This window comes from Lissotriton helveticus, chromosome 7 (assembly GCF_964261635.1).
Source record: "Lissotriton helveticus chromosome 7, aLisHel1.1, whole genome shotgun sequence".
Classification (NCBI taxonomy): domain Eukaryota; kingdom Metazoa; phylum Chordata; class Amphibia; order Caudata; family Salamandridae; genus Lissotriton; species Lissotriton helveticus.
Window position 1 is genome coordinate 393939269 of NC_136068.1, and position 16416 is coordinate 393955684.

The 16416-nt window shown below is 46.5% G+C and overlaps 1 protein-coding gene across 2 annotated transcripts in view; it reads left to right on the forward strand.

Annotated features, from left to right (window-relative positions):
• Nucleotides 1–16416, forward strand: part of TRPC4AP (transient receptor potential cation channel subfamily C member 4 associated protein) — a 766986-nt gene that overhangs the window by 263645 nt on the left and 486925 nt on the right. For both annotated transcript variants that reach the window (XM_078652243.1, XM_078652242.1), the window contains exon 9: nucleotides 1446–1588. In XM_078652243.1, the coding sequence (XP_078508369.1) occupies nucleotides 1446–1588 (143 nt within the window). The remainder of the gene's footprint in view (nucleotides 1–1445; nucleotides 1589–16416) is intronic.

Genomic DNA, 16416 nt, shown 5'->3' on the forward strand with positions numbered 1-16416 from the left:
TTAAGAGTTAATGAAACCCCTGCTATGACTCCAAAATGGTGGTAAACCAAAGTTCTGAAACAAATTGGTTTAAGTAAATGCTTTGGCATCGTTTGGCAGGACTCGTTTCACAGCCTGGTTCTCCAATATGTTAATTGTCCTCATAAGTTATTGCCATTAGTAGGGAACAAGTTCTAAGTAGTGTACTGCTGGTTGGATATCAGAGTCCTGTATACAGAAATATTGTCTTAAATAAATATTGTGTCTTAAATATTGTTTATAAAAATATTTTCCCATTGGGTGTTTATTTTCTATTATCTCTATTGGGCTAAGTTTGTGTAGATAATATTTGGGAGATGATATTTACGTCTGACAAGGATCTTCTGCTACCCCACTGTACTGCTAATAATTTAAGATAAACTAAAATAAAGCTGCGTCAAACCTCTTGCATGTGTATTCCTTACATTATTTTTTGGTCACCATTTTAAAAAACTACAAGATTGTATTAGCAGAATATAGGAATAAGAAATTGTGTACTTATCATGAAATATTTTTTTTCTTTACACTTGCTTCCCTTGGTGGGCTCAAAACTGCAACTGCATGGCCATAGAACCTGAAAAATCTGTTAAAGGGAGGTTTTTTATAATTTCCATTCATTTGGTGCTTTCATTGGTTCTCAATAAGGTGTTGTAGTCCTGTGGGTCCCAATGCGCAAAGATGGAGTAGAAACGTGAAAGTTTGGGCGGTAGCAGAGGAGGTCCGGTTACGTGGGTATAGGGTAGATGAATATGCAGAAGAAGATCTGGTGACATGGAGGGAGGTCATAGTGGATTTTGAGGCTGTGTTTGGAGGACAGGTTCTGGTGGACTCTGGATCCCACTAGGGGAGATACAACTATACCTGGGGAGTATTCAGAAATAAGAATATAGGTGTTTGCCATATTACCTGTACTGAACACACAGTCTGTATAACTATGAGTCTTTGGGAATGGGAAAACTTCTCTGATAACTGCATGGGATCGGGCGGGATGGCTACGTTTTGTTCTTCGTTCATAAACACTGTACAATCTAAAACTATGACTGTATTCCAACAACAGTGACATTGAAAAATGTAACATTCTTTAAAAATAAAAAACCATTAACTGTCAAGTGCGTACTGTATTTTAATGCTTATTTGTGTTTGAAATTGGCTGATGAGTATTTATCCCCCAAAAAGTATTTGCTTTTACAACTCTATGGAAGCAGCAAAGCTATGCGAGATGTCTGAAGGCAATAGGTTGGATTATTAGACAATATTGATATTGATGTTGTGTGAATACTGTTCCTTTGTACATGGTGACTTGGATCTTGTTTTCATTGGCCACAGTATGTTCACCTAATTTGAAAGTTTTATAGCTTAAATGTAACTAGGGACCCTGTTTGTCCAGGACCATTTGTTTGAAAATGTCTTACTCTTTGTTTATCTAGAATCTTCAGATGAAAGTGGACTGGCAAATGCCTCTGGAAGAACCCAGCTGCCTCAGTCTATGAAGATAATGCATGAGATCATGTACAAGGTGGAGGTTCTTTATGTGCTTTGTGTACTGCTCATGGGACGACAGAGGAACCAGGTGAGGTTTTTCCTGTTGTCTTCTGCCCCAACCCTTTTTGTGACATCTGAATCCGATCTGTAAATGGTTTTATTTATTGCACACAGGTGGTTGACAGTGGAAAGTTATGGTTTGGCCAGAGATTTTTGTTTTCTAAATATCTTTGGTGCTGTTCAAATCTGCACAAAGCATTTAAACAAGCATTTGCAATGCAATAGGACTCGCATTTACTAAAGTTTGAGCTATTGGCATTGTAAATGACAATGCCTATTATTTGTGTTATTTTTAAAATCGATAAATAAAAGGCATTGTCATTTACAATGGCAATAGCTTAAACTCTCAAATGCGAGACCCATTGCATTGTAAATGCGTGCTATACATTTTTTTAAAAAGCGTTAGGAGAGAGCGTGTCCTGCCTGCCTGACAAGCAGGCAAGACAAAGCTATTTGAGAAAATAGTGCTCAGAGGCTGTAATTAAAGCCTACAGTGTAACAACACACGTAACAGGGGGTGTTGCTATGGGAGGTAACAAAATGAGACCAGGCGGTACTAAGGAGGAACTACAAAGCCTTTTGACCATTGATCAGCCACAGTTTACAGTGAACTATGACACAAGTCAATCAAAAAAATGGGCAGAGAGTGGGCGGAGCTTCAAGTCCCTACCTCAATACCGCATGCCTCGCAGAGCAGCGCATGCGCTGCCCAGGCTCAACCTAAAAAGGCAGCAGTTTCTTTGATTGAGAAATGGCATGGCAATTTGTTTTGCAGATCCGTCAAGAAGTACGGGAGGATGGGGGATGGAGAGCATGAAGTTGCGCGAGTGGTTTGGGAAGTAGTCAGAAAAGTGACTTTTCCCCATTTGAACTTCAATAGGATTGGTTGTCTCTACCAAAAACAAAATCTGAAGAATTACACCTAACTTCACAGAACTTCTGAAGTTTACTCCAGGCAGTGTCAGTCAGTCAAACAAGCTTTATTCGACGATTGTCATAAAAGCAATACATTAAAACAATTCATGCAAAAAATGGAAAAAAAATCCACACATAAATAGTACAAAAGCTAAAATTCATCAAGATAGGAAATTTTCATCAAAACTAGGGACATCAAGAGTTATAAAGTTAATCATAGCATTACTTATCTCTTTAAACATTTACTTCTAATGACCCATGCCCATCCCAGAAATTTGGCAACTGCTATGTATATTGGGGGGCTGGGATTTGTGCAGATAATTCTAAGGGCCAATAGTCCACTCCGAGTGCCCAACAATGTGGCCATTGGGCGCAACCAAGCTCTACGCGGGGAAGAGTATGCTTGACATTCGAAAAGTAGGTGGCTAATTGTTTCCTTAGAATTCGGGAAAAATGGGCATGAGGGATTTCCACCACTAGACCACCTGGATGTAAATGCTCTGACAGGAATGCTGCTGAGTCTCAGTTGAAAGTAAAGCTTTCTATCCATCGGTTCAGTTATATCGTCCCAAAATGGCTCAAATGACGTCTCATCCTTGAACTCCATAAAAACCCCGGTTAGTGAAAGTGGGGGAGTGGACCTAAACAATTTGGAAAATATCATTTCCAAATACATGCCCTTTAAGGCTTTTTTTGTCGGAAAAATAGCATTCGTTGGGTCCTCCCATGTCTCCACCAGCCCCAGCTCTCTGAGAATCGCTCCAATTCCAGAGAGCCATTTTATCTGGTGAAAGACATCACTTTTAATAATATGAAGGAGGCCCCTTGCAAATATTTCCAGTTCCGGCGTGACACATATTCGCCTCCAGTATAATACCGGGCGAAGGTTTGCAATAATCTTAATTGGTTTCATGCCTAGGTCCTGGAAAACAGGCCCCATGGGGGTGCTCTGTGGCAGCATGGTAAGTTTACGCAAAAAGCTATTTTCGGAACATGTTAATTTACTTAGGTTTCCGTGCCCCCAGATTTCTACACCATAAAGGGCTGCACCCATAGCCTTTGCTTTGTAGACCATAATTGCAGGGGCCAATGGTTTAGTCAGGGACTTAGCATGTTCTCTATTCAGCACCCCGGCAAGTTGCCTATGTTTTAGGGCTGCAAGGTCTATCTGTTTGTTCCATCGCAGATCATGCTGGATGGTTACGCCCAAATATAAGAATGATTTTACTTGTTCCAGGGGTTGTTTATTCATTAGTATTTTCCCTCTAAATGTCTTATGCTGGTTAAAAGACATGAATTTTGATTTTAAAACATTAATTTCAAGCCCCTGATCAATACAGAAGGCTTCAAAGATTCCAAGTGCTTTTTGCAAGCCACTCGGAGTCTTGGAAATAATAAGGCAATCATCGGAGAACATTAAAATAGGTACTTTGGCGCCTGCTAAAATTGGAGCACCAACACTTGCCTCAATCAGGACCTTTGCCACATTATTGATATAGAGAGAGAAGAGCGTTGGGGCTAACACACAGCCTTGGCGCACTCCTCTCTCTACTGGGAACTGGTTGGTGACACTACCAGGGGGTCCCCATCTTATTTGGGCATAGTTGTGCTCGTGTAGTTTCGCAATCAGGGAAAGAAGGGTGGGGGGCATGCCCATATCTTTCAATACGTGCCAAAGGTTTGTGCGGGGAACAAGATCAAAGGCGGCCCTCAGGTCAATGAAAGCAGCATACAGACTACCCCCCCCCAATCCCCCAATTGGACAACCTTCCAATAGAGCATGGCAAAGTGTAGGACTTGATCCACTGTACTTATGCAGGCCCTGAACCCTGCTTGAAGATGAGACAAGATTCGCATCTCGCGCTCCCAGTCAAGAACTTTATTTAGTACCAATCTGACATAAATCTTTTGGATGGTGTTGATTAAGCTGATAGGGCGGTAATTGCCTGGAAGGGACTTATCGCCTTTTTTAAAAACAGGGATTATTTCTGCCCCCTTCCACGATTCAAGTATTGGTGTTCCTTTGGCTATCGAATTTGCCAATAATAAAATATACTTTCCCCATGGATCTCGATCATGCAGGAAGATATCAGCTGGGACACCGTCTATTCCTGGCGCTCTACCAGGTGTAACGGAGTCCAGCGCGCATTCAATGTCCCTGATAGTGAACGCGTCTTCCACCCAGGGAGTATATTCTATTCTCTCTCTACGCTCTGTAGGCAAGTCCTGCCCTCTAGCGTATTGGGGCATAAAGTAGGGCACCCAATCTCCTTGGGCTACCCAGTTTTGGGGCTTTTCTGGGCAACCTCCTGACCCCCATTTTACTAAGTCCCAAAATTGCTTGGAATTCCTGATTGTGCTAGCCTCCTTAAGCTCCCTCCACCTTTTTTCATCCCAGGCGCGCTTAGATTTTTGTATTACAATTTTATATGTGCTCCTGGCTAGACGAACACCAACACTAGAACCGATTTTAATAGCCTGTCCTAGGTCTAACCTGGCCTTTATACAATCGTTGGTGTACCATTTGGGGGAGTAATTAGTTGAGGTTTTGTTTGAATTATATGTTTTAACAAATAAGCCCTTTATTTGAGTGAACAGAGTTTCGTGCACCTTAACGGCACTATCACTCCCTGCAATTGAGGCATCATGGGCATCGCAGGCGCTCAGTTCCTTAATGGCTCGTTGAAGATTATTGGAAATAAAATCAAGGTTTGACTGGCTTTGGGCTACTTTTGCCCACTTCAAATGACGCATATCATTTGTGAGGAGGACAGCTTGGGGAACTACATTACTCAGTTCCTCTACTACGACTGGCACTTTCCAGTATGAAAAAGTCAAACATAGAGGGTTGTGATCGCTCTCAAGGCGGTCAACAACCGACATGTCAACTAAGTGTTTCCACAACTCAAGATGGACTAAAATGTAATTGATTCTACTTTCTCATTTGCCACTCTTAAACGTGACAGCACCCATTTTATCTTTAGGGGTTCTGCCATTAGCCGCCCTTAACCCTTTGTTTAAGCAGATGGAGTTAATCTGAATAACCAGATCCGTCCACCTCATAACTGGGTTCAGCTCGAGTTTAGGAACCCCCCACTGGCTGTCCTGTTCCTCTACAAGGTAAAAATCGTCACTTGATAGGGGTTCGAAGTTTACATTAAAATCTCCTGCAACTATTATCCGTGAGTGTGCGGAGTATTTATCCATAAGATCATCGAGTGCGACAAGAGTACCAGACTTCTGCCCCCCTGTGCTCCTAGCGTAAACATTATAAATGTCCAGTGTTTCTGACTGGTTATAAGAAAGGGAAAGGATCTGGATATCCTTGTGACTCTTCGGGAGCTCCTTTACAGTGATTCCGGAGTCCTGCTTGACCCAAATTGTGAGGCCACCAGATGGTCTTCCATGATCACTCTTTTCAGCGAGGACGCTAAAATTTAGGAACCCCTGAAAATACTGGGGGGCAAGGAGCCAAGTTTCCTGAAATATACAAATCGTAAACTGGCTAACAAACAAAGCCCACTCCGGACTTTGCATCTTAGCACTTAGCCCCGCAACATTCCATGATATTATAGAGCCGAAGGCATCAAAACCCGCTAGGGTACCTGCTTCATAGCTCAGATCTACAGACCTATTATCCCCTATAGCCACTTCATGATCTGGTGTTACAGAGGGTGTACACATAGAGGGGCCTTGAGGCATAATTAAGGTATCTGATGCTCTGTGACTACAAGGGTTGAGTTCAGGCACATCTGGTAGAAGTCAATCATTATAATCCAGACTGGAACCAACCACACTTATCCTTGGTATTTGGATTCTCTTGGGATTTGACCACTGTTGTGGTAATGAGGATCTCATTTGGATTAATGAATGATCGGGGGAAACAGGATCTAAACTCTAGTAATGTAAGGTTGTAAGCTAGGTTTACATGTTTAAGTGTGAGTGCAATGCAGTCAGTTGCAGATCCTGGGTGTGAGAGCCTGGTAGCCCTAACAATATCTTCCCTTATCACGGAACGGCATCCTCTTGTGTGCCTGATCCAGTGAATAGCTTTGTTTGTCAGGGAATCTTTGGTTTCTATATCCTTCCCTGGACTCAGTTTTGGGACATTTACCATGTATACTTTGGATCGATCAGGAAGAATGGGGTGGAATGATGCGGGCAGTGATTTTGCCTGGTTTGGTGTAAATCTATTCATTAGTTTTCAAGAAATTGGTGCCAGACCTTTGTCGGTGCACTTCTTGGGTTTCCAGACCTGGGAACTGATCCGTGAAACCAAGAGGAAGAAGCCCAAAAGTCTCTAAGAGTTCTTAGAACATAATGTGTGATTCTCCTGAACCAATGTAAAAAAAATATATGTATATAATAAAAGCGCCCATGGATGAAGGCTGTGCACAGTGGATACGGGAATTTTTAAAAAGCTGGATTGTAGTATATGTAGGAAAGTGTCCCTATTTGTCATGGTGTCCCCACCTTTTTGCCACTGGTACTGATTTTTTTTCAACTGATGGGCACTGGGCCCCTGCTAACCAGGCGCCAGTGCTTTTCCCCTAAAAACAAGGTACAATGGACTAATTGTAACCCAATTAGCACACACTTTAGCACCCCTATAAGTCCCTAGTAAGTGGTACCCGAGGGCCGAGGTACAAAAGAGGGTCCCTCAGGGCTGCAGCATGTATTAGGCCACCCTAAGGTACCCTCTACAAATTTCATTAAGGCTGTCATTCCAGACTGCATGTCATGGTGCAAACCATGGGTGAAAACATACCATGACACATTCACTGTGTGCCATGCTAAAGTTACTGCATGTAATATATATATGCAAGTCACCCATGCAGCAGGCCTTGTATCACTTGTAAGACAGGGTGCCTGATATTATTCAATATTTAATCTTTCATAGATTCACATGCTTGAATCATTCCCAGTCGTGAAAGTGTGAGTCACATGGTACTGAAATAAAGCATTATGTAATTGTATCATAGGATGTAAAGGTAATAGGAGGCCAGTTTAGTTGCCTAGCTGTCCCTTCTAAAAAAAAGGACCAAACTTGAACTATGACCAATCTGACAATAGCACCCTATAGAACGTTTCCAACAGACTGTTTTCCTCAGTGTTTGTACCGCACGTTGTGGAAGGGAGTCTTCCTGAGCTTTGCTCAGTTTTTCTTCACTTAGCTGTTTCAAAATTACAGAATATCTGATTCTTCTTAAAAAGCGCTCTTCAGATCCTGCAAATTCTGTGAGAAGAGGAGATCATTCATGGACAACCCACATAAAGAATATCTTTATTGCCTTCATCCTCATCATTCTGTGAAGGATTGTAGAGTGATTCATACTTTTTCTAACAAGACACTGCGAGACAGAGAGGCAAAACTCTTATTATAGCTCCAGAGGTCAAAGTCTCCAAGTTAGGACAGCAACTCTTCTACCAAACCTCAAAATAGGGACAGGTACCATGACCAGGAAACCTCTGAGGGCAGCAGAAAGGTTAAAAAAAACTTCATATCAGAGTTCTTTCAAAATCATTGATAAAAAGGGGAAAACCCATAAAATCTCCTCAAAAACCATTTCTTCAGAGCCTACAATCCCTGCTGCAAAGTCCTCAAAGTGCTCGCAGACTTCTTCTGAGTAGTCAACGTCAAAATCTAAGGTCCAGAAGGTACCTTCGACAAAAATCCCCTTGTCGACCTCTGTCGTCGACGAGTACTACATCGACCATAATTACCGCAACATCCTTCTTCAGCCGTTACGGCACCCAATCCGGCGACTGTCATCTCCTCACCGACTACTGTAAACTTGGTGCCACCGTCGACGATCAAGCATTGTACTTTACCATTACCATCGATAATGGACTCGTCAGCCCAACCGTCGCCGAAGCTGTCGCCTTAGGGGACACAGTCTACGAAACCATCATTGAAACAGTTGATGCTGGATGCCTCATAGACAAAACAGTCTACACCACTGTCGATGGAACCTTCTTCCCTGATTTCCTCATTCTAATGCCGACTACAAAGTCGGCGAAAAAAGCATGCTTCAACAATAATTTTGAAGCCTCATGACACTTTACCCAGCAAAGTGTCTCTGTGAGAAAGTGGCTCTATATATACTGGACTAGAAGGAAGTACAGTGTGTATAGAGTCCACCAACCCCAGAGGTATAACAGAGGTTAAAGTCAGAACTGACCTTACCCTCCAAAGTGGTAGCTTGGTAGAGCAGTAAGGCAGTACCAGAGGACAGTGTAAAGTATTTGATGTACACACTCAGTCAGCAAAAGGTTTCACACACTCAAGGACTGAACTCCAGGCCAATTGTTTGTATATCCAAAGATATAGTTGTTTTATTTTTAGAACCAACAGTTATAAAAATTTACTTTTCTCGAGGTGAGTATTCTCCTGTAATTACTTGGCAAGGAATCAATAAAGGTTGTGCACACAATAGTTACAGTATAAGCAGTAAACGACAGTCCTGAACCACACTCTAGCATTGAACTCAATGGGTTTTCATAGATAAGTACAGTTGATTACTTTACAGATTACTTTGGTAGTACCAGGACTAGATCTAAGATTCAGTCCTGGGGTCTAAGCTAAAACCAGATTAGCAAAAACGTGTAAGTTACTGTGCAGAATTTTCAGGAATATAAAGCTGTTTTAAAAGTTCAAACTTAGAAACTTTTCAAGGTAAATCTGACAATGTTATTCAATGGGAGGAAATTCAGGTTGCAGGTAAAGTATGATCGCGTTACTTTTGTAACCCAGCACTAGTCTCCCAGGGCCAGCACTGGGGGCTTAACTCAAAACAGGTAGGTAATTGCGTTTCAGTATTTCGTACAATTTTTAAAAAATATTTGCAGTTTTCAAAAGTAGATAGAAGAAATTTCATAGAAAAGCAGACAATGGGTTCCTATGGGAAAAAATACAAGTTACTAGTAAACTCGCTAGGGAATACTTTTGCGGTCCTGTACTGGGCTGAAAGGTACAGTACTGGCTTCTCTCCTGATCACAGGTGAGTATTTTCGGATTCGGACTTTGGCTGATTTTATAGGAATATTTTCAGTTTTCAAAACTCCACACTTAGAAAATGTTCGCGTCAAAATGGGTCAATGTTATCCAATGGCAGGTAAGTAAATTACCGGTTTCTAGGTGAGTACTTGGTTGGTGAAGTCGATGTTCTGGGCAGGGACTCAGGGGTCCCCCAGGGTTTGGTAAGTACAGTTAGTTCAATCCCAGCTACACAGGGGCGGCCTGGTGCAGAGGTAGGTAGGCCCAATGATATCCAATGAGGGAAAGGAGGCCTTCGGTTGGTGGCAGCTGGCTAGCAGGCCACGCGGCTCTCGGAGCTGAGCTCCTGGTCACTTGCTCAGGGCAAGGGGGGGGGAAGTAAGATCGGCCAGAGGGGTCACAGCCAGCGGCACTCGGGCGGCTGGGTGCAGGGTGCTTTTGAGCCGGCGGGTGCTCAATGTTATCCAATGAGGATCTTGACAAAGGAACAAAGGCTGCAGGCTCGGGGGCGGTGACTCTCAAGGGGCGACCAGCACTTCGAGAGGTAAGTTGGGATCTTGGAGCACAGGTAGGTACCCCAAAGTGAGGCACAGGGGGCCGCGGGGCGCCGGGTGCAGGGGTGTCTTTAGGGGTCGGAAAAGCTTACCCTCGGCTGGTCGCGGTTGGGGTGGCCCCTGGTTCTGAGTCTGCAGGCGTCGGCTGGTTCATCAAGGAAGGTCTTTGGGCACTGGACTTTGGGTCCCAGTTGCCGGGGGGACGTCCTCGTGGTCTTGGTTCGGGTCGGCCCGGCCGGGCTCGGCTGGTGCAGAGTGGGCTGGTCCGGAGCTTCCTGGTGAACATCAGGGGGGTGTTGCAGCAGAGCCTCTGCTGATGGGAGTCCCAATCTTTGAGAGGGTCAAGGCAGGCAGGTCCTCTGGGTGTCCCAAGGTTGCTGTCCGCGGAGGTCGCCGGGATTAGGCAGGAGCAGGTTCCAGGATCAACAGGCCGGTAGGGCTGGGGCCAAGTCAGTTGTTTTGTCCTGTTGTTAGCAGCTGCGCAGCGGGTCTTCTTCTTGATCTTCTTTCTTCTTTTGATATCGGGATCTGAGGAAGGAAGGTTCAGGGAGCCCCTAAATACTAAATTTAGGGGCGTTACAGGTAGGGCAAGGGCAGAGACCAATGGGTCCCATACTGGCAGGAGCGTCTGTTTTTATAGCACTAGGGTTGGTTGAAGTCAACATCTTTCAGACCAGAGGTCCAGTCTAAAATATTGGATATGCCACACAATGGTGTGGTGATACATTATTTGGGAAGCACATTGATGATGGCCTTCTGGACATCAAAACCGACACAAATATGACTAAATCCCTTGGCACATGGCAGTATCGCAAATTACCCCCCCCCTGTTTTTTTTTTTTACAGATTTTATTGATTTTCCATAGTACCAGATGGGCCAAGCCCACCAAGCAAAGTACATTTGAAATGTATACTGTAAAATCCCTAGGTACTGTACATCACCCACCCCTGGGGTCTGTGGAACATCAGACCAATGAATACACCCCGCCTCCCCTAACCCCAAAGTCGCACCAGACCTACTTGAAAAACATTATATGGACATAAAGTAGGAGTTTCTATCTGTGTCCGTGTAACACCAACACTTTAAACTGCCAAATTATTCACCACCAGCGGTTCAATAGGGTCTCGGGTGACTTGCTGCACCATTAAGGACAAGTCAATTCCCCTGTACTTGATCCACCCTGCCCAGATCTTCCCATGCTTCTATGGACAGCAGCTCGCCTGAAACACCGCAACCTCCGCCGATGTGCACCTATCCATGGCCTTTTTCCAGTTAGCTATACAGGGCGGGGACGTATCTTTCCAATGCTGTGCTATGTCGCGCTTGGCCAATGTGGGACCCAAGAACAAAAGGTGTCTTTATACCTGTTCCCAATGTTTTCTGTGCTGTGTAAAAGCGTTAGTCTAGGGTCCGCCGTAATGTCCCATGCCATCCAAACCCGCCCCATGCAAGATAGCACGTCTGACCAGAAGTGCTGCAACTACCTGCAGCTCCACACCGTGTGCAGGAAGGACCCCTCCTCTGTGCCACAGCTGAGACAGATGGGGGACTGAATAGCTTCCATCTTCCAGAGGCGAAGACTTGTGTAATATATCCTATGGAGATATTTAAATTGAATTAGCCTGTATCTGGTGGAGACGGCGCCGTACCGAGGGCTAGCCAGCGCCTCGGCTCAATCATCGTCAGTCAGGGTGGGCAAATTTCCCTTTTGAGGAGCTTGAGGCAAGGGGATTTTGTCTTACAGAGGAGCATGTCTGCGATACCACCAATATCAGCCATATCATTCCCAGTATAGGCTTCCATATAAGAAGCAGCAGTACCACCATCAGCCGCCTACTCAAAACAATCGACTAGGCGCAAGCAACCCGCGCAGTTAAGATACGTCTTGTTCAAGCACTGACCCCAATTCCATACCAGCTACTAGCCCTTCACCCATCAGTGTGGGTATGAACATCACCAGTCATCTACCCCAGTTGAGGCAGATTACAAAGGACAAGTGGGTACTAGATCTTCTAACCTATGGTCATAACCTAGAGTTCATTCAGACATCTCCAAACAAACCTCAAAGGGGCTTGCAACCCCTCGTCTTCACTTATTGTTTTAAGAGGCTCTCATCATGCTCTCCAAGGGTGCAATCGAGTGAGTACCCTTACATCCGATAGACATCTAGCCCCAGATTACTTAACTTAGAGAATATCCCCAGGCGTGAGACTGAATCCGGAATTTTTTTGCAGCAGCACTCTGCTCGCCGGGGGACGGTGCCACACAACCCCGCCCTGACGTCGCGGTCGTACGTGACATCATAGAGGTCATATAAGTCCCTCCCGGCGTGCTGTCGTCAGTTTCCTTCTTTTCTGCGTGCAATGCGGATCCGTAGTGAGCTCCTCTGGCCTGTTTTTAGGCCTAATTTTCTACGCTTCATGTCGGGAACAGTGTGCGATGCCTTCGGGCTTTAAATCTTGTAATTCCTGTCCGCGGCAAATGTCCGAGACTGACCCGCATCTTATTTGTATGTGGTGTCTGGGCGAGCACCATGACTCCACGGACTGTGAAGCCTGCCAACGTCTGCAACTGAAGTCTCTGCTGGAGCGCCATATGAAGCTTCTCTCGGCATGGCTGTCCTGGTCAGAGTTGTCTCCCCCGCTGGCTTCGTAGTCGACTGCAGTTCCCTCTACTGTTTGGTTCTGCTGTCGATCGACCTCTGGGGTCCGGGGCTGTCGTTCTCCACTTGGTAAGTCAAGGCGCTTGTCGCCTAGATCATCAACCTCACTTCTTCTGTTGTCAGGGGCACTGGTTCCCGGAACTTTCCGGACGTGCACTTCTGACGGTCGCCCCCCCCCCCCCCTGTCTGCCCCTTCCGGGTGTGGGGGCGACTCGGGCGACTCGGGCCCAAATGGAGGCCTATACTACGGCTTTGCAAGCTTCCCTTGGGTCCTCTCCTGTTCCTGAGGCGTCCTCGGGACAGCATAGCCCGGCGGGGCTCCCTGTGGTGCTGCAGGTGTTTGCCGGTTCTCATAGCCCTGATTTGAGCACACCCCAGCCTTCTGGGTAGGTGGCCGCCTGTTCAGCGCCGACCTGGCGCCGGAGGCTCGGCTCCGCCGCTTCTCCTTCCTCCGGAATCGGAGCCCGCTCTGGATGAGTTGGAGCTGGCGCCAGGCGGTGCCAGAAGATTGCCTCGCCTGCCCCGGCGCCCTCACCATATTCAGAGGAGGAGCTTGTCATAGTTTTGGCGCCGACTCGATGCCCGAGACTGCGGAGTCAGTGTCTGACGAGGCACAATCGGCACCGACACGCAGCGTTTCAGCGCTGTATCGACGCAGAGTTCTGGACTGTTCCATAGAGTCCTCTGGAGAAAGTTCGGCGCTGCCCTCCTGCCCGGCGTCCCCGGAGCTAGTGTTTCCAGTACCCCCCTTGGAATTTGTGGAGCCTCCTCAGGAGCTTCCAGATCTGGCAGGCTGTTTGCCTCCCCAGGAGCCACGCCAAGATCCTCATTCTTCCATGGGGCTTCCTACAGTGGGGCATTGGGCGCACCCTCAGTGTCTTAGGAGGGTCAGCCTACAACCCTCCCCCACTGATGAGCTGTTTTCCCCTCCGCAGAGGGCTACCGAGGCTGGGGCGGCTTTTTTGAGAGTGCTCTCTTTGGCCACCCGCATTTTGAACATGGAACCCTCCTCTACCCCCTTGTCTGTGGCCCCCTTGCTTGAGGTCCTCCACCGTGGGTCCATCAATGTGGAGCCTTTTGAGGCTTCCCTTTATGATGCCCTCTTGGGTACCTGGGTCCGACCTGCTTCAGGTGACCCGGTAGCTTGTTCAGTTTTGTACCGCCACCGTCCAGCTCCACATGATCCGGTCCGTCTTTTTGTGCATCCTGATGCGCAGGGGTTTATGTTGCAGACTGCCTTTTCTTCTCTGCCCCCGCTAACGCTTCCTCCCTCTCGAGAGTCCAGGTGGCTTGAATCCTGGGGTAGGTACGTCTTTGCATCCACTAGGGCTGCCCTTCGGTCCTTAAATACAGTGTGTGTTTTGGCTCGGGCTACCTCTACCCTGTAGGACTCTGCAGAGTCTTTGCTTACTGCTGCCTCCCAAGGTGCTCGCATTGATCTCCTTCACTCCGTCCGGGAAGGCCGCGACCTTGCCGAATTCACAATCCGTTCAGCCTTGGATACTACGGGTTCTTTGGGCCAAGCCATGGCGAGTTCTGTAGCCCTAAGGCGTCCCGCTTGGTTGCGAGATAGTGTCTTCCGTGAAAAAATCCGGAAGTATTTGGTTGATTTACCCTTTGTTGGGTTTTTGCTCTTTGATGCGCACGGGGAGTCGGCGGTTCACTGGCTCCTGGCAGGCTTAAGTCCTCCCCGTAGGTCATATTAGGTCTGCCTTCTGTGGTACTTTTTAATTTCGCATCCTTTAGATGCGCTCTGTGTTTAACATGGGCAGTGAGCCTTACTTATTTTTTCTGTGGTCAAGGGTGATTACCTTTTTATTGACATCCTTTGGATGCGTTTTGCTTTCAGCTGCCTGTTGGCCTTCTGTGGCCGTATTCCACAGGTTGCTGTGTCCTCTGTGGTTTTCAGCCGGTGGTTCAGCTTGGCAATGTCTTTATGGCTCCGAACTCTGTTCACGGGTTCGGTTCGTTACTGCATTCTGTTGGCCTGGCTTATTGCCCTAAGAGGTGTCCCCCATTGTTTGGGGTATACGTACTCCATCTGGGGTACTTGTACGCTATTATATAACCTTGTTTCTCACCTGGGCTTGGAGATCATGAGGGTCCATGTGCCGATTGGTGGTCCGTTGTACGGTGTTCTATGTTTTTCCTTGGTTCCATCTGTTTTCGCCATGGTCATTCACCTCTTTTTGAGGTTTCGTCTCCTCTTCACAAACAGCTCCTACCTGCCCTTAATGTTCTAGGTATGGTCTGGCATATACATTTATGTCTACATGCCGGTTGCCTTGGTATCCTCTTCCTACTTCGCCACCTCTTGCCGTGGTAGCGAGGTCTGGACCAATATCTCCATTTGTGGGGGAGTTTTTCTGGGTTGTTGAAAGTTGCCCATAGGTTCCTCCTTGCTTCCGCTTACTGGAGTGATTTTCCAATTGTCATATGCTCCCTTTTTTGTGTTCGACACTGTCTGTGTCTTCTGGAGTGTTGGTCTTGGATTCTGAGACTCTTCTCACCATTTTTTAACTTGGTGTTTTTGGCCTCTCCATTCGGATATGCCTACTCTTGTTAAAGCTACGCCTGTGGGACAGTTCTTCTGATGGTAGTGGTCATTGATTACTGTCTGCGAGTCTATATTGTGGTTGTTCCTCCCTTTGGCTTCATGCTGCCCGGTCGGGCACTCTTCTGTTCCTGCGTAAGCCACTTTAGGGTCTCTATTGCCGTTTGCCGGCGGCATATTCGACCGGCTTCAGTGGGTTCGAGGTTGATGCTTTTGCCCCTCTTTACCCTTTTGGGGTTGGGTGTGCGCTTGGCTTGCTTCTGATCCTGCTGGCTATTTTCAGTGCATTGCTCAGGTTCTGGATCTTGCCTTTGGGCTCTTGCCACCGGCTCTTTCGGCTTCCTTCTATAGACTAGTCTGTTAGGCGCTGGTTGCATCTCTTCAAGTTAGTTTCAAGCTTGGGTTAATGCACTTTTCGTGCGCCATTTAGCGGAGAGTGATCCTTCTTTCTCTCTCTCTTTTTCCTTGCCCTGGTTTAGGGATCATGCCGTTCTACCTGTCATTTTTTTATACTGGTATGGTGCGACGCTATTCTGCCATGTTTTTCGGATATCTTCTGTCCTGTGACTTCTGCTCTTCGAGCTGCTGGGGTGGCTATCGGGCTGTTCTGCCACAGCTTTTCCCCTTTATCCGTCACTCTGTTGCCGGATCACATGTTTGGTGCTTTCTGTTGTCCTGTCGCAGACCCGCCTCCCTTTTGGGGTATGGCTGTGGTATCTATTCTAAGTTAAGGAATCTGCGGCTAGATGTCTCTATCAGAAGTACGAGTTACTTACCTTCGGTAACGATGTATCTGGTAGAGACGTTGTCTAGCCGCAGATTCCTTAACGCCCACCCTGCCTCCCCGCTCTGTGAGGACTTTGTCTGGTGGTGTTCTCCGCTGGCCTCTTCAGTTGCCATTGGGTTATATCTCAAGGGGGTTCAGATTGTTGCACTCCCCCGGGTGCTTACTAATACAGTTAACCTCTGCCATGGGCTTCTTTTCTGTTATATAGCGCCTTTGATTCACGGGAAGATTCGTTTTCCTCTCCAGTTCCCTTCCCTTCAGTCTGCTCTACTTCCTCAGGGTCCTGGTCTCCTCGTGGTCATCCTCTTTGAGGGTCAGTTGTGCTCTGTTTCCTACCTCTGTTTTTAGAGGGGGAAAGGCCAGTCTTCTCTTTCTTTCCTACAGTG